The sequence below is a fragment of the Folsomia candida genome, unplaced genomic scaffold (genome assembly GCF_002217175.1).
Source record: "Folsomia candida strain VU population unplaced genomic scaffold, ASM221717v1 Fcan01_Sc002, whole genome shotgun sequence".
Taxonomy (NCBI): Eukaryota; Metazoa; Arthropoda; class Collembola; order Entomobryomorpha; family Isotomidae; genus Folsomia; species Folsomia candida.
The window spans coordinates 6,680,347-6,697,534 of NW_019091194.1; the positions used below are offsets into that span (position 1 = coordinate 6,680,347).

At 38.9% G+C, this 17,188-nt stretch overlaps 5 protein-coding genes and 1 long non-coding RNA gene across 6 annotated transcripts; 2 read left to right on the plus strand and 4 right to left on the minus strand.

Moving 5' to 3' along the window:
• Nucleotides 1–219: 219 nt before the first annotated feature.
• On the plus strand, nt 220–3,727 carry LOC110843123 (histone-lysine N-methyltransferase Suv4-20). The gene is made up of 9 exons (XM_022089052.2): nt 220–379; nt 542–648; nt 727–950; nt 1,040–1,199; nt 1,273–1,385; nt 1,461–1,647; nt 1,738–1,762; nt 1,828–1,939; nt 2,024–3,727. Exons 2-9 carry the CDS (start codon nt 619–621, stop codon nt 2,502–2,504), a joined length of 1,332 nt encoding a protein of 443 aa, XP_021944744.1. The 5' UTR covers nt 220–379; nt 542–618; the 3' UTR covers nt 2,505–3,727.
• Nucleotides 3,580–9,003, minus strand: LOC110843121. Its single transcript, XM_022089051.2, has 9 exons — nt 8,810–9,003; nt 8,521–8,707; nt 8,039–8,425; nt 7,904–7,950; nt 7,667–7,835; nt 7,014–7,594; nt 6,716–6,941; nt 4,002–4,099; nt 3,580–3,937 (listed from the first exon to the last, which is right to left on the minus strand). Exons 1-9 carry the CDS (start codon nt 8,969–8,971, stop codon nt 3,839–3,841), a joined length of 1,956 nt encoding a protein of 651 aa, XP_021944743.1. The 5' UTR covers nt 8,972–9,003; the 3' UTR covers nt 3,580–3,838.
• LOC118434550 lies at nt 8,587–9,805 on the plus strand. The gene is made up of 2 exons (XR_004834103.1): nt 8,587–8,699; nt 8,872–9,805. It is a non-coding gene; the product is annotated as an uncharacterized LOC118434550 (long non-coding RNA).
• On the minus strand, nt 9,642–12,253 carry LOC110843888 (tetraspanin-3). The gene is made up of 7 exons (XM_022089946.2): nt 11,747–12,253; nt 11,640–11,673; nt 11,369–11,547; nt 11,139–11,275; nt 11,012–11,063; nt 10,216–10,521; nt 9,642–10,129 (listed from the first exon to the last, which is right to left on the minus strand). The coding sequence occupies exons 1-7, from the start codon at nt 11,810–11,812 to the stop codon at nt 9,944–9,946; spliced, it is 960 nt and encodes a 319-aa protein (XP_021945638.1). The 5' UTR covers nt 11,813–12,253; the 3' UTR covers nt 9,642–9,943.
• A 976-nt stretch (nt 12,254–13,229) lies between these two features.
• LOC118434549 lies at nt 13,230–13,846 on the minus strand. The gene is made up of 2 exons (XM_035848328.1): nt 13,526–13,846; nt 13,230–13,452 (listed from the first exon to the last, which is right to left on the minus strand). The coding sequence occupies exons 1-2, from the start codon at nt 13,728–13,730 to the stop codon at nt 13,316–13,318; spliced, it is 342 nt and encodes a 113-aa protein (XP_035704221.1). The 5' UTR covers nt 13,731–13,846; the 3' UTR covers nt 13,230–13,315.
• Nucleotides 13,847–13,994: 148 nt separating this feature from the next.
• Nucleotides 13,995–16,871, minus strand: LOC110842816. Its single transcript, XM_022088643.2, has 10 exons — nt 16,719–16,871; nt 16,543–16,640; nt 16,322–16,459; nt 16,133–16,228; nt 16,012–16,055; nt 15,850–15,948; nt 15,449–15,627; nt 15,338–15,389; nt 15,104–15,260; nt 13,995–15,032 (listed from the first exon to the last, which is right to left on the minus strand). The coding sequence occupies exons 2-10, from the start codon at nt 16,637–16,639 to the stop codon at nt 14,110–14,112; spliced, it is 1,785 nt and encodes a 594-aa protein (XP_021944335.1). The 5' UTR covers nt 16,640; nt 16,719–16,871; the 3' UTR covers nt 13,995–14,109.
• Nucleotides 16,872–17,188: the final 317 nt, after the last annotated feature.

The window sequence follows — 17,188 nt, forward strand, 5'->3', positions numbered from 1 at the left end:
TAAATCAATAAAACTCTGGAAAGAGGCAGTTTGAGACATTGCAATATTGCATACATGTCTCATGACACGACTCTTTTCCTCGTAACCTATTTACTAATTCTGCTGTGAATAACTATTTGCAGTCACCAGCGGAGTTATTATAAATCCAGTTAGTTTTTGGTAAACATGTTGTTTGCCATTATTTATTTAACTACGCATTCGGCGAGGATACTCTAAATTCTGGCTGGGCGTGTTTGCGGCAGAGTTGAACTCTCTCAACTGCAAATTAATGCCGTGGCAAGTACTGCTGCTGTCAAAACCTTACTACGCGAACACTTTGTACTTTATTCGCCGTTACAAAATAACTAGGCTTTAAAATAACTTGAACCATTACGTTTGGGTAAGTGTGGCTAATTCTTAAAATTTATGAATGTGCTATTTAAGCGTAGTTAAAAAATAATTTGATTTTTTATACTTTTTTTCTGGGCTTTGACAAATACTTTAATCATTACGTCATTATAATTAACGAACATGACAATAATCATTTTCTTCTTTTGATCAGGTGGAAACTTGGAATGGATACTGCTTGATATTCAACTTTGTGTCAAATATAACCTGTAATTAATTAAAAGTATCAAAATGACCCGTGGACCTGGTCCGAAGCGAGAGGTGAGTTATTTCAGACTATTTTTCACCTAACACTGCCTATTGGTTGCCTAATTGCTCGGAATCATTAAATTTGTATAGGCTGGTGGAGGCAAGGGGAAGGACACGTTGCCCCCACAACCCACCCAACTCGCTCTGATCGACATCGTCACACGTTTGACCAATACAAACCCTTCGGACGGTGCTCTGGCACTGGGAGCACTAGCGCCGCTGGGGGCCAAGGAACTCATGGACAATGATGATCTCGCCACTGCGCTCGTGGTCGATTCCCTGTTGGGATTTACTACTCATAAAATGAAAATTTGGTGAGTCTGACCTATGGATCCTTACAATTTGTTTAACCGTTATTGCGTTTATGGTACTTTTTTTACTCCCGTATTTCTATTTAAAAAAGCTACCGGTCCCCATTCTCTGCTCCTGGAAGAACGTATCAAGTAAAGAAAATGTTACAAAACTTCCTGGAGCATAACGACTACTCTAAGATCTCTAGTGAGTTAGCAGATCTCTTCGAATCCTGCAAAATTAAGGGACTCACTCCCTCAGGATATCAACATGTAAGCCTTCTTTATTTATAGTATTGTTGGTTATAAAGGGTATCTACAATGATATTACTATTAATGCTGTCAGATTATTCGATATCTTCGAATATTTCATCCCGATGCCGGATTTCAACTTGTCCCGTGCTATCGGTATTCAGCAGAAAGATTTGTTGGAGCAAAGATTTGTGCAACACGGAAATGGTAAGCAAATGATGATGCAAATATCATAGACATATTCCCATTATTTAAGCTGTTGTCAAATCATATTTTTAATAGGAGCAAAGGCGAAGAGATGAAATCGCTGGTTGGTTGCATTGCGGAACTAAATAGAGAAGAAGAAGGTCAATATTTGAGGACGGGTTTGAATGACTTTTCTGTCATGTATTCCTGCCGTAAGAAATGCTCTCAGCTTTGGCTCGGACCTGCAGCATATGTAAATCATGATTGCCAGCCGAACTGTCGAGTAAGTAATATTTATTTTATGGAAATTCCAATTATTATGTTACAAAATATATGATTAATTAATCATTAAATGTTTTATTTCATCTAAAAGTATGTTTCCACCGGACGTTCAACAGGTAATAAACAATGAGTTGATGTCGAGCTAACCAATTGTTAATTTTTTAAATAACTTGTTCAATAGCTGTCATCCAAGTCTTACGTGATATCGAACAAGGCGAAGAGATTACTTGTTATTACAGTAGAGACTTTTTTGGTGATGGGAATTCTGTTTGCGAATGCCGAACTTGTGAGAGGTTAGTTCGCGTCATACTTTTGTGTACAACTAATATTAAACCACACACCAATCATTAAACTGCTTAAATTCGACACATTTATAGGTTATGCACAGGAAAATTTTCGGCTACATCTACTGCCAGCACTGCATCAGATCCTTCGCAAAGTTCTTCATCTCAAATTAAAACTCAACAAGAAGAAGGATATAAACTTCGGGATACAAGGAGACGGCTTAATCGACGTCGTAACACGGAATCTTCTTCAGAAAGTGAAGATGCCACTTTTGGAATAGGAGGACTTTTATCGGATTTTAATCTTCTCAACTTTGCCAACTCGCACAACCACAATAGTGTCGACCATTTTAGAAGTCGAATTCTCAATCTGCCGAGTAGTAAAAATCGATTCATGCCAAGGTCACAAAGTGAAATTGAACCACGGCAAAGAGGTAGGCCACAGAAGCGTCGGCTTAAAAAGTTTAGTTCAGAAATCCTGCAAACTTCAAATAATGACCGGGGAAGCGATAATGATAACCTTGGTGGAGATATTGAAGCAAAACGCATATGCTCCGAGCAACACGCTAATTAGCTTTATCTGTTGTTGACTTGTACAGACATAATCTGAAGAATCGTTGAGGCTGGTATAATTTATTATTATTCCCATTCTTGTTGATATTTAGTCCGAGCCAGGACCTATGAAACCGTCATATCCATGTCTTTATTGCGACGATTCTCCTAAAGCTTGAAATGTTGTACACATTATGTGTACGCTACAGAGAAATCAAGTACAACAACAGGTATAGATAGATGATCGAGTTCCAGTGATGGGTCAGTCATAAAGTGTGGTTGGTTTGACCGCACCGACTTGTACACATTGTCACCTGAAAGTTGGGAAGGTTCAAAGGCACATAAAATCTAAGGACAAGAAGGTTGCCAGACATAAACTCACACTGTTAAGAAAGATGATAAGGAGGCAGAAAAAATGGATGGCTCGGGCTAAATCAAGTTATACTATAGGGTGACTAGGGTGTTTAACCAGACGATTTGTAGTATAAATCTAGCACTATCTGTGTACATAAGCGCTATAAGAGAGTGTATTCAAGTATCATTCCTTTGGCGAAATTGGCCAGGATTTTTAAATGTTAGTTAATTTTAACTTGTCATTAATTTAAATATCTCATAAAACTAAGGTGTTCGGGTTCGGGTCGGTGTTATTGTGTTCAGTTGGTGGATTGATAATTAACCGAATTACCTTCATACTTGATACACGCCATTGTTCAAAACGTTGAAAACAATATCAAATATTCCCACCAACGTGTATTTGACTGTACTATAAACTATCGATGTAATTTATTATTTCATTTTTGTAGAAGCAGAATGTTTTGTGAAATTGAATAATTGCTACGTTAATGCATAACAAAAACCGTAGAAAAATGTGTCACTAATATAATATGCATATGTATGTAATTAAGGATGCGTGCGTAGTCTGAATTAAATGTAGTATCTGTGTATTAGAGGGTGATGGAATGAGTAGTTGGATGTTTTATTTATTTGACATAAGAATCTGGTAGTAAAAATTAGTAGCGAATAGGTTATTTATCATGGTGTATAAAATGTGGTAGTATGGAATACAAAATAAGTGCATATGTGTATAAAGGATAACATTGGTTGGTGCTACTTATTTATTAGTGTGGGCATGCAAAGCTATTAATTAAATGTTGTTTTGTTGATTATTGTTAAGGACAATTCTGCATTGTTTAAATATTAATTCATGTGTGTATTTCTTGTTGTGTAATAAATGTCTTGTGATAATTTTCGTCTTTCCTTTCTTTAAATAATCGCCGTAACTAGTTACTATTCTAGTTAATTACGCTTAAATATTAATGACAAATTAACAGGTGTTGGAAGGTTAACTGAAGGATTTTAAAGACGCCTTTTACAAATGGAATTTTTAGCTGTACTAATAGATTTGATAGGCGGTTTTTTGGGGTTGCGAATTTGGCTGCTTCCTTCAAAAATGACCTTTTGAAAATTATGGTTTAAATTAGTTTTGGATTAAAAATGATCCTTTTGGATTATTGATTACCTTTTGGATCAAAGTCTTTTTCAGAGCCACTGACCATTTTTCACCTTTTTCCGCCGTAGGGCTTAATGGGACTTTTTCAATCAGGTAACGAAGACCGGCTAAGGAAAGAAGGCACAAGTAATAATTTTTTAAATCAATAAAATACTCGGTGAGAAATGCACAATCAGAACCAAGAATTTTGCAGTGGTGTGTGTTACCAGTTGAACTTGGCGCTTGGTTACACACGTGTCTCACATTGTCCAAGCTAATGTCACCTAGCGGCAGGTGGGGCACTATGTTACATTTTTCGTTTCTAGAGGGCGTTTTTCGCTAAAGTGTCAAAACGTTGACGAACACGAGAACAACGAAACACACCCTTTAGATCTGCCGAGACTTGATCAAATGAACGGGCACACCCCCTAAACTTGACATTCGACCTGTGACCTGGGGACACCCACCAGACTTGACATTTGACCTGTGACCTTGGCACACCCACTAGATTTGACATTTGACCTGTGACCTTGGCACACCCACTAGATTTGACATTTGACCTGTGACCTTGGCACACCCACTAGAGTTGACATTTGACCTGTGACCTTGGCACACACCCCTGGACTTGACATTTGACCTGCGACCTGTGTACAACCCATAAAGTTGACACTTGACCTGTGGCTGTGGCTTGGGCACACCCATCATACTTGACCTGGGACCTCGGCACACCCGCTACACTTGACCTGTGACCTGGGCACACCCACTACACTTGACCTGTGACCTCGGCACACCCGCTACACTTGACCTGTGACCTCGGCACACCCGCTACACTTGACCTGTGACCTGGGCACACCCACTACACTTGACCTGTGACCTCGGCACACCCGCTACACTTGACCTGTGACCTCGGCACACCCGCTACACTTGACCTGTGACCTGGGCACACCCACTACACTTGACCTGTGACCTCGGCACACCCGCTACACATGACCTGTGACCTGGGCACACCCACTAGATTTGACATTTCACCTGTGACCTGGGCACACCCACTAGATTTGACATTTCACCTGTGACCTGGGCACACCCACTAGATTTGACATTTCACCTGTGACCTGGGCACACCCACTAGATTTGACATTTCACCTGTGACCTGGGCACATCCACTATACTTGACCTGTGACCTGGGCACATCCACTATACTTGACCTGTGACCTCTGTGCCCCACGGTAAAGTTGACACTTGACCTGTGCCTTACTAATTTTAATTACCTACCAGCGCCACCTATCGGATGTTGGCTGTTTTTCAGCGCTAGAGGGCGGGCTTTTGGTTTAAGTGCCTAAACGTACTTAAAACGTTAGAACAATGCCATACTTCAGAGTTGTGACCTAACGTTTTTCGTGGTAACCCCCTTTAGAGTCGTGACCTAACGTTTTTCGAGGTCACCCCCTTTAGAGTCGTGACCTAACATTTTTCGTGGACACCCCCTTTAGAATCGCAACTGAACGTTTTTCATGGTCACCCCCTTTAGAGTTGTGACCTAACGTTTTTCGTGGTCACCCCTTTTAGAGTCGTGACCTAACGTTTTTCGTGGTCACCCCCTTTAGAGTCGTGACCTAACGTTTTTCGAGGTCATCCCCCTTTAGAGTCGTGACCTAACGTTTTTCGAGGTCATCCCCCTTTAGAGTCGTGACTGAACGTTTTTCGTGGCCACCCCCTTTAGAGTCGTGACCTAATGTTTTTCGTGGTCAACCCATAGAGTCGTGACCGGACGTTTTTCGTGGTCAACCCATAGAGTCGTGACCGGACGTTTTTCGTGGTTACCCCCTTTAGAGTCGTAACTAAACGAATTTCGTGGTCACACCGATAGAGTCGTGACTTAACGTTTTTCGTGGCCACCCCCTTTAGAGTCGTGACTGAACGTTTTTCGTGGCCACCCCCTTTAGAGTCGTGACTGAACGTTTTTCGTGGCCACCCCCTTTAGAGTCGTGACTGAACGTTTTTCGTGGCCACCCCCTTTAGAGTCGTGACTGAACGTTTTTCGTGGCCACCCCCTTTAGAGTCGTGACTGAACGTTTTTCGTGGCCACCCCCTTTAGAGTCGTGACTGAACGTTTTTCGTGGCCACCCCCTTTAGAGTCGTGACTGAACGTTTTTCGTGGCCACCCCCTTTAGAGTCGTGACTGAACGTTTTTCGTGGCCACCCCCTTTAGAGTCGTGAAGAACGTTTTTCGTGGCCACCCCCTTTAGAGTCGTGAAGAACGTTTTTCGTGGCCACCCCCTTTAGAGTCGTGACCTAACATTTTTCGTGGACACCCCCTTTAGAATCGTGACTGAACGTTTTTCGTGGCCACCCCCTTTAGAGTCGTGAAGAACGTTTTTCGTGGCCACCCCCTTTAGAGTCGTGACAACGTTTTTCGTGGCCACCCCCTTTAGAGTCGTGACTGAACGTTTTTCGTGGCCACCCCCATTTAGAGTCGTGACTGAACGTTTTTCGTGGGCACCCCCTTTAGAGTCGTGACTGAACGTTTTTCGTGGGCACCCCCTTTAGAGTCGTGACTAAACGTTTTTCGTGGTCACACTCAATTACAGTCGTGACAACGTTTTTCGTGGACACACCCAATTAGAGTCGTGACAACGTTTTTCGTGGTCACGCCCATAGGGTCGTGAGTGAACGTTTTTCGTAATAAAATAATAAAATCGTTTTGCTTAGAGCCCGCACTGCGGGCTTAAGAGACTAGTACATACCTAAAAGCTGTCTTTGTCTGTTAATGTCAAGTTGATCTTTCGCCTTTTTCCCGCTCGGCGTAAACTCTTTGAGCTCGTTGTCTGTAAATAGGTTACGAATCAAAAGATCTTTGCCTACCGCGACAGCACCGTGTTCCTTGTAAAATTGCACTGCAGCCATCCAAGTCGTAGATGAAAATGCGTGAGATTGAATTTCGTCGTCACTGTCATTTTCACTCTTAGAAGTCTGTGGGTTCAAATTTATGACGCTTATGTAAGTTAATTTGGTATACATATATTTAACAAATTATTCGCTTACAATCACAGTAACCAATCCAGAAAAATTTGGATCATTCAAAATTGGTTCTATTCCACCATTCAGACTTAAGCTCTTAAAATAGTTTGAATCAATTTCCAAAATACTGATGTCGTCAGAGTCTAGCTTATTAGTTTGTCCACTATTTGGTACAGATGCCTTATTTGGTAGTCCCGTCGAAAGTACTGCATGACTTGGATTTTCCGCTGGGTAGGTGAGTTGAGCCCCAAGTTCTTCCATTGGATAATTGTTGTCGTAAGCATTATTTACATTGTTAAAAGTTTGACCAATGATTGGTGGCCCACCCATCGGTACGCTTGTGTCAAGTCCATTATATGACTGCAGTATTGGAATTTGGTCACATTGAGTTGGAATTACCACATTTGAATTACTATTGGCCATTTCCCTTGATTTGATACGAGCAAGACGAGCTAGAATTGCTTCCGCAGTCAATTCTAATTCGCCATTTATTGCAAGACACTCATAGACCGAGGGATAAAGATTGTGGTCTCTAATTGCAGAGTCGAACTGGACGGGGACCCCGTCTTGCATGAAATCTTTGTTACGGAGAAACTTTGCTCCTCCTGTTAACGAAACATTTCTTACATTTCAATTGCATATACGTTGACAAATATTTAACACAAAGTAACACCCACTGTAAATGGCCAACAGCTTGACTGGACATAAATCATTGATGTTGTCGAATTTTCCAGCATTTTTTAAATCAAGTCGTATGGAGTGACTTGCAATTTTTGCCGCTATCTTTTCAATAGTCCGTAACTTGGAAGCATCCTCCATTCGTTGTTTACTAATTTGAAAAATGTCCTGAATGCAAGAAGTATGCAAACATTAAGCATTAAGTAAGAAATGCAAATGTTCCATTTTCTACTTACCACTATTTGATCTGTATTGTTCGGAATCGTAGCTCTCGTTAGGGCAGCTACATAGGGAGGAGTTAAATACGACACTCTAAATTTTGTCAAGCTAATGTGCACGATATTTAATTAGAATATTGTTAACTAACGTACCAGCAATTTGAGCTGTGTTTATATCCTTGTAAGTTTCACCAATTGACTCATAATACGCCACACATTTTTGAAACATCTGATCATACTTCTCTTGTTCCTTTATTGCTCCAGTTATATATTGATATTGCATTAATGTATCATTTGCTGGGACATCCCAGAAAACATTAACCGGCATTTGGCTGATAATTGTTTGTAGTGCTTGTTCTAGTTCGGGTGGTGGTTCGGGATCAAATATTGGATGAGTTTGTCGAAGAGCATCCATCATTATTTCAGATTCTTGCTCAGTTGGTCGAGGCAGTTGCATAATTTCGGCAAATGTCAATGGAAAGGACCAAGGATCAATGTGACTATTTTCATGAAATTTTGACATTTGCCAGACTGCTGCATCTGTGTGGAGAACAATTCATTCGTAATTAAATCATCATACATACTTACACACTGGCAATTATATTACTCGGTTTGATTAATTTTGCTTAGCTTACACATAATAATTTGAGCAGTGTTACTTCTTGCAATGAAATCGAGGTTAATTACTTTGAAACAGTCCTGATTTACCATAACTTTCATAAGCTGTTTAGTTGTCGAAATTAGGTCAAATTGTATAAAAGCTCGTGCCCACTCTACTGGTTTCATGCGTATTTGAAATGTCCCATTATTCATGGTAGGTATCTATTTATTTGAAAATATTTTAGTTTCAGACATTCAAAATTTGCGATTTTTTTGGTGAATAGACTTAAGTGTTTAAAAAAAACTTTGCAAATTTTTACGTACATCTCTGATGATTAAGTCGTAGTTTAGAAAAGGCTTGAAATAAATAATGTGTGCATTTCCAGTTACTCCTTCCACAGAGTCGTCCGTCGTAGTATCAACAAAATATTGTCGACACTGGTCTATTTCGTCAGGAAAATTTTCGTCTAAAAATTTCTTCGCCATGGTAGAATTTACGTACTTTAACTTCTGATATTCGTTCGACTGTCTAAAAACTTTTGAAACTGCGTACGTTATCTGAAAATAATCCACCTGCCTATTTAGGGTGTGGTGGCGTGGTGAAGTATGTTTAACTTAAACTTATATTATCAACAGCTCTATGTCCGTTAGGATAAATTTAAGGGATGGAAGTTACTTGCACTAAGCTTGCCATGTACACATCTGTAATGTCGAGACACAAGTTCCTGTATTTTTTATTATATGCAATTTGGTTATCAATATATATTTAGGTACGTAAAAGTCAAGTTGCACATAACTGAACGGACAATGATTGCACAACCTCCTATGCATACATACACCGTTCATGATCTGAAGTTCATGATGATGATTACATACATACATACTTGCTAGTTCATGGGAGTTGAATCATTTTGATGTGAACAAAACAACGCATCAAGTGAGAGAGACATATTGAAACACGTGCGTGACGTATTTATCATGAAGTATTTTTATTACATCAATCATTTTTAGAAGTGCTGAGTAAATTTTTATGATAAATTATGAATGACTAATTAGTCAGTGATCAATAGTGATCATGAGATAAAATGAGCCTCAAAATCTCAACACTTGACTTTAAAATGTGTGTTGTATGCATATGCATGTATTAGTCATTAAGTTACAACCAACATATTTTATTCTTATAAAACTACTGTTCCAAAATGTGTTTTTATCGTTAAAACAAAATTTCCTTGCACATTCGTTACCTATTTATGTTGCATTTTCTCATTATTTTCCTGTATAAAAGAATAAATTACTAGTGGAAATTACACTTAAAATCAACAATCTTGAATTCTACCTCGTTTATAATTTTTACACCCTGCTTGCTGACGTTACTTTGTATTTAAAAACAAAACAAAGGAATATATAAATATTTATTAAACAAATCAGAATTTTACTGCAGATCAAACCGGGTTAAATTTATAAAAGGGGTTGTGCTTGTCTCGATGTACGAATGCGAACTTGTTGCTGAGATTTTTCTGCTCGTCGGAGCCAACAGATTGGAAAAAGTACTCCAACTATCTGAAGAAGGGCAAGAGACGCAAATAATATTGCTGTGAAAAGAGCATGTCTTGTGTACAACTGTTCAACTTGGTCCCAACATCCCTGAAAATTGTCATTCAAAATCAAATATGAATTATCGACTCAATGGATTGTTCAAAAATGTGTGCATGTAAATATATTGTGCTTACATTGACGTAAAGGTAATCATCCGACTCCATGGGATTCACAGACTGGCAACGTTTCACCCAGGAGGAAGATTCCGTGGAAGACGAAATATAGAATGATTCCGTGGACGACGCTTCTCGGAACAAGTTGTGGTCATCATCGTCTCCGTCGTACGGATGGGTGTGGTTAGTGGCCATGCTCCATCGAGACAGGGAGATTGGTGTCGTGGAGCAGCACGTGTACGGTACTTGAAGGCCGTTGTTTAATGCCATACTTCGCCAGCTACTCTGGTCATAGTCCGTATAGTTATTAAATCCACAACAATGTAGCTGCAACATAAAAACCAAACCTATAAACAGACTCAAAAATTCATAAAATAAATTCTCGTTTTGGCAACCACGTGTTGATAACACTTTAATAAACCTACTCCAAGCAACTTTGCGGGGCCTTTTAAGATGGCATTAATATCATCTTGGTAGTTAACGGCAACACATTTGGGTGGAAAAGACCCCCACTGGCCAACTACTTGGCCGATCATGCCCATCCGAACTCATCCTTACTTTTGACCCGAAGGTGAAGTGTGCAAAATTTCAAGTCGATAGCTTGTGTTTAAAGAGAGTTATCGTGCGCACAGACGGACGCACAGACGGACGGACAGACAGACATCGTGGTAAATCTATAAGGCCATCTTAAAAGGCCTAAAAAATGTGCGTGAAATCTCTCTACAACTCTTAAAGTATGATACTTTGCACTTTCATGGCCCAGTCTTAGTTTTGCGAAACTTGGCATATGCATGCGTTATCATTTTCTGTTCCTTACTGTTGCTTGAGTGAAGTCTACGGCGGTATTAAATGCGAGCTCGTATGGGTATCTGTAGTGAAGGTATGGGTCAGTAAGATTTAATCATGGTGAAAATGAAGTAATGCATGCATATGTATCTATTTACCCGAAATCAGTTTTCAGTTTCTCAACCAAGGATCCTTTCAACTCGGTAGCTACGGACGGGAATATGAAGTAAATGTAAAGTGAGCCTGCAGCCAGACCAATCTCGGCTACAAACACGAATATCAAGAGATACACGTACTGCAATAAAAGCCACAACAATAAGTATTAGACATAAGAATGGGCAGATATGGACGCAAATTTTTAGCGTGATAATAATATCGTGCTAATTACCGTCTTGATTATGCAATTATTATCACACAAAGTCCCAAAACAACCAAACAGCCCAAGAGTGATGATAAACCCACCAAGTGCAATTATGGATAAGGCGAATAAGATGAACATGTACTGCGGAACATTGTCCAACGATAACAATGTAAATGTTTGAATATAACTGGGGTCATAGAGAGAGGCTGAAAAATAAAATACAGCTTGGTTGATGTATATCTCACACTATTTCAAACTTTAATTAAAATTTCTATAATTTATTAATTTAATATCTCACCTCCACCAAATAGCACCAGGAGACCTCCAGAGATCTGAAATCATGACATGAAAAATTGTGCATAAATGCAACACGAGATTGATTAAAGTGAACTAATGCTTTCTTACCCATGAGAAGATAACATTGCAGAAAATCAGGACCAATCTGGTACACTTTGTTCCGCTTAGAGACATTTCTCCTCAATGTAATGCAGGCCCGTTTTAAATTGTTTGTTTATAAAATTTAAAAAACATTCAACATCAATTTGCTAAAAACTATGTATTATTCAGACTCATTTTATAGATTTCACCCTACTAAAAATCACTACTTCCTGATGTAAACTTGAACTTGAATGCTAATAAAATCTGATGTGTTGTAAATTTGTGAATTAGGGGCAACCTTCTTCCAACATTACCACCGAACCGGATGAGATCCAAATCCAACACAATGCCAAAAGTTCCACTTGAGCAATTTTGTATTATTTAGACAACACAACAGTTCACTAAACTATCTGCCAGTCCATCATACTCTGCTTTTTATATTCTGCACTTTTATCATTGCATTGCTTTGGTTATTTAGAGAAATTTGTCTACTCTACTGACAGAGCTGAGATCAACATTGCTTCATTCTGCTTGTGTATAAGTTACATACGTAGCATATCAGTAGTGACTTGCAATGACTTGCTGGAGTTATGATGAGAAAGATGCTTGAGGGCATGGATAAACTAAAAACTAAATCTCTATTCATCCAATCCAACACCGGTCGTTCCATTCCTTAACGTGATGATGGAATACGTAACGTTCAGCATCAACAAGTTGCTTATTTTCTCTTGAATTCACCCCTTGCTAATCCACATCCACTCCATCATTTCTGCCCTTTCTGGGTGTTAAATAAATGTGCTTGTACTGTAGCAAGATAGAACAGAAGAGACGGAACAAAATAAAATATGATAAAAAATGCGGCCATGTAAGCAAGCATGCAGATGCCGATTAGTCTTTGCTAGAATCCCGTGTGTATATGTACATATCTTGTGCATAAGTCTGGGATTTTATCCGTGAACGAGTGGTCCTATCTTTGTCATGCTTTTTTAACTTCACAATAAATCTTCAGAAATATATAGCAACTCAACAGACTGATTTTGTAATCTGTGTTGTGTTCATCATTACAGACTTGAGCTTAAGAGTTCTTTAAGTGGTAATTTGTCATGACATGAAACTGAAAGAGTTTAGGCAGCGACATACTTCGTGGTAATTATTATGTTTATGCTGAGCAAGAGCCGGAACTAAAGGGGGATGCGTGCAAATAGCACATTTGTCTCATGCAAAATTATGCTTGTGCACATTGCGAGTTTATGTATGATGTTCAACTCAACGTTTCGTATGTAATTGCATTCTGTTTGTCGCATTTTTCAAAATTGGAGGACCCTGGTTCTTTTATGGTCGTTTTATTTTTACGGTCGTACATAATTATCTTGTGCACTTCCAGAGATGTTATGTATGATTTATAAAGCTTATTTGATAGGATTTGAGTGAACTGCAATGGATATTATAATACAAGCTTAGGAATTAAAGGGTATTCGAATCGCTGTAAAATATATCGAATTAAAGGGAGTCAAGTTACGAGACATTTATTGCAAAAAAATATAAAGCTGAGAATAATTGGATATATTTATATCTAAAGTTTCAGCGAGACTGCATTTAGCATCGTCTGCATATTCGACCGCAACAACCTTGCATATAGTAAGGTCCGTAGTATCCGTAATGGCGTCTTTGTCGGACAAGAGGGTGCTCAGACCACAAATTTTCTCCAATTTCTGCATCCATTTCTTCAGGTTCTTAAGTTATAATTAAATTTAAGTTAGAACATACATTTACCAGAATGAAAGAGTTGAAAGTCTAGTTGCTTACCAAATGGAAAAGTGGAAATGGCAGTGAACAAGACCAGGAAACTGGCAAGCAGGACCAATGCAGTGAATCGGGAGAACATGACGACGCCTGACCAGACCAGAATCGACCGAGTATCAGATTGGCGATAATATTTCAAGTGTTCTGGCGGACAATATTCTGAAACGTAGCTTTTAAATGAAGAGAACAATGGCATTGTCACCTGCATTATATCACGTCGCACTACAAATATGTGTAATAGGATATTACGCAACTTCAAAATTAAAACAATATCGTTTAGCAATCTAACATTTGTTTGTATGTATGTAACATAACCTTACAATTTAATCGCCGGAATTATTTTTTATGACAATTTTTTTGATGATATGAAAGTTACAAAAACTTTCAATGGATAAATACTCAAAATTTACTGAATAAAGAGGTCGATACGTATGTAGATGGGTATGCAGTTGAAAATAATTGAGAGAAAATATCATTTAAACAATACTAAATTTAATTTCAGTTTATATATCTCAATACACATTTACGTAACAAAAACAAGTCAAATAAATTATTTCATGTCCAACATTAAAGAAATAAATACGTTTTCATTTAATAAGCAGGTCTTGCAGTACGTCCGTTGTTTTCTTGTCAGGCTTTGAAATTCTATTGTTAATTCCTTGGAACAATAGCTTCATAAAGCCTGCTACGTCACGAGCTGGGTCATCATCTCCCAGATCAATATCTTCCTCCGCCGGTTTCTTTTGATCTTCCTGACTGGTTTCATCCTCTTCCTCCTCGTCTTCTCCACTCTCGTCCGACTTTTCACCTCCATCTCCATCAGAGGAGGGTGTGGTCGATGACGATGCATTCGGAGTGGGCGTAGTAGCACTTATTTGAGTGGGAGAAGAATTGGAATATCCAAAATGTCCTGGTTTCGCACGTTGGTCCTCGTCTTCTTCTTCCTCCTCTTCACTACTTTTCTTTTCGCTGGATTGCTTCTCCTCAGATTGGACCTCACCTTCTGCACTTTCCTCGCCAGTTGGTAGTTTTGGGGGAGTATAGTTCTTATCCTTGTCTCGTCCATCGTACTTTTTCTTGTCAGGAACATAGTCTGGATGACCAGTCGGTTCTGGTTGGAATGGTCGTCGCGTCACTGCATAACGTGTGGGACTATCTTCTTCGTCCGAATTGGAGGCAGCGTGCAATAGAAAATTTGGAAATGTGGGGTCTTCCACTTTGGCATCTTCGTAAATTGGGGAAATTCCATCCATGTAGGTAATCACTTTCTGACCCAGAATTCCATGGGGTCGAGGTTCGTACGGAAATAGGCCGGATGGTCGAGAATACATAATTTCAGGACCGGGTGGGGCAGCTTGGCGAAGGCCGTTACGAAGGCCGTTTCGATACCTTACTGGAGTTTCCTCTTCAGAACTCTCTTCTTGTTGCGAAGTGCTGGGCTTGTTTTTCTTGTGACGGATTTTGTAGGGTTCTAGGAATGCTCCGACATGGTCATCATTTTTGTCGCGATCTGTGAAATTCGAATACGTTAGAATTACTTACAATTCTTTTTAAATATTATGATGACCTAAAAATAGTTACTTTTATTTTTATTTTCCTTCTCTCGAAGTCGTTTCTGTTCATTTAAGTACTTGTCCACGACACGGGATGGGACTTGAAAGTTGACACCGTCCGCGAGTTGTGGGTCTTGCGTGGGTGGGGGTTGAGTTGGTGCAATTAACGGTCGAAGTACCCATTCCTTGTTATAATACATTATAATCCGTTATTTCCAAAATATTCCGCTTAATACTCAATTTTATTTATTATTTCTTTTGCCTGATTTGGACTCCATGCTCTGCAATCATGTTCCTCAACCGTACGAATTCTCCTACGTAAACACAGGTTCCACCATCAACGTAATTTAAACAAAAAATGTGATTTTCTCACGTTTTGTAAAGACATTTTTGCGTCCATTCGGATTTGATGATGTATCTCCCTCTGCCAACACTTTCAATTTTCCACACTTTACGAACAAAACTCCCTTTTTTCATCGAGTCCCCATCGTAAGTTACTGGATAATTTGTCTCATGAATTCTAGGCATGACATCATATTCGTTGGGTTGTTTCTGTGAAATTGTTCCAAATTAAGTATGATCAATCTCTCCGAAGTCCCATACAATAATTATATAATGTATATAAGGAAATTCCACCAGATAAATTGGAGGAAATTTTATAATTCTATAAATTGAATGAAACAACGCTCCCTCAGATTCGGATAAATCGTCAGATTTGCAATCTTTTAATCTCTCCTAGAATACATACTTAATAAAAATAAAATACAATTTTACCTCGCTAATCTCCCATTGTTGTGCCTTTGGAATAAAGGATTGCGGAGGAAGAGTGTTAACTCTGGCAAAGTCATTTTCCCCTTTTTGCACAGTGAGCATCTGCAAAATGAGAATGTGATGAATGAATGAGACATAATTGGATGTATTAAAATAAAATTATACCGATGCATCCACAGCACTTTGGATAACATATCGACCAGAAGGAACTAAATACAAGTCACAATTTCTTCACCATTTTAATAATAGCCTAGCTATTAAGATTCTTCTGAAGAACGGTTTTTACCTTTAGCCCCGCAAGGTGAGACAGACTCAATTGTATTGTGAAAATTTATCAGAGAGAGATCCATTTGATGAACAGTGTGAAATGGTTGAATCACAGCTATTATATTTGCAATGAAAAGTCAATTATTTACGAATTGTGTGCACATCATGTGTGAATGTAAGTGCGTAGCAATCAAATGCTCATACTCACCAATACGACCCTTGCAGTTCTTCCGGTCATAAAACTGCATACAACTTCCGTGCGTGTTCACGGACTGGGTCAAATTCGCCCACAGTCTCGGCACATTGGTGCATTCTTTATCACCAATGTCGAGAGTTAAACTTTTTCCTGGAAATTAATAAAATTTGTCACTTTTTAAATTTCAAACATTTTACACAACAAAGTGCGTGAATATGTACGATATAACTTACCAAACTTATCCTTGTGAACATAAAGGTCTACCTCCATTCCACACAGAACATTCCATGGCACGCTCGCCAGCACCAAAAATGTTAGACCCAAGCTCATTCTTTTTTATTTAGTTGAAAATAATTAAAAGTTAAAAAATTTCAAAAGAAAAAATATACATTAATTTAGAATTTATCACCTGCAAGTTTGGCCAGCTCCGCACTATATCTCACCGTACCACAAATTGATACTGATGTCGATTGGAAATCTTTTCTTACGCAAGCGGAAGGTCGTCGAGTGGGCAAAGTGCATAATTATTTAACTTTTGGGGAAGTTAAAAAAGTGCGACGATAAAGATGATATGTAAAGAGAAATTTTGCTGGGGCAAGTTACAGGACGAGGGGGATTGGCACTCATGGCATAATGACGGTGATGCATGATGATGAGATGAGCAATATTGTTATTGTAGTAATATTTTATAATATTGGCTAGTTGGCGTAGTGGATATGCATACATGAGAGAAATTGAAAGTGAAACTCGGCCACAAACTTGACATTCGACATGAATTGAAGGGAGTAGTAGGCACGCGTCAAAAAGCCGGTTTTCTCTTGTTTTGTCATTATCGTTTTGTCACTAAACTCACATTGCCAATAATATGGCCGGCCATAA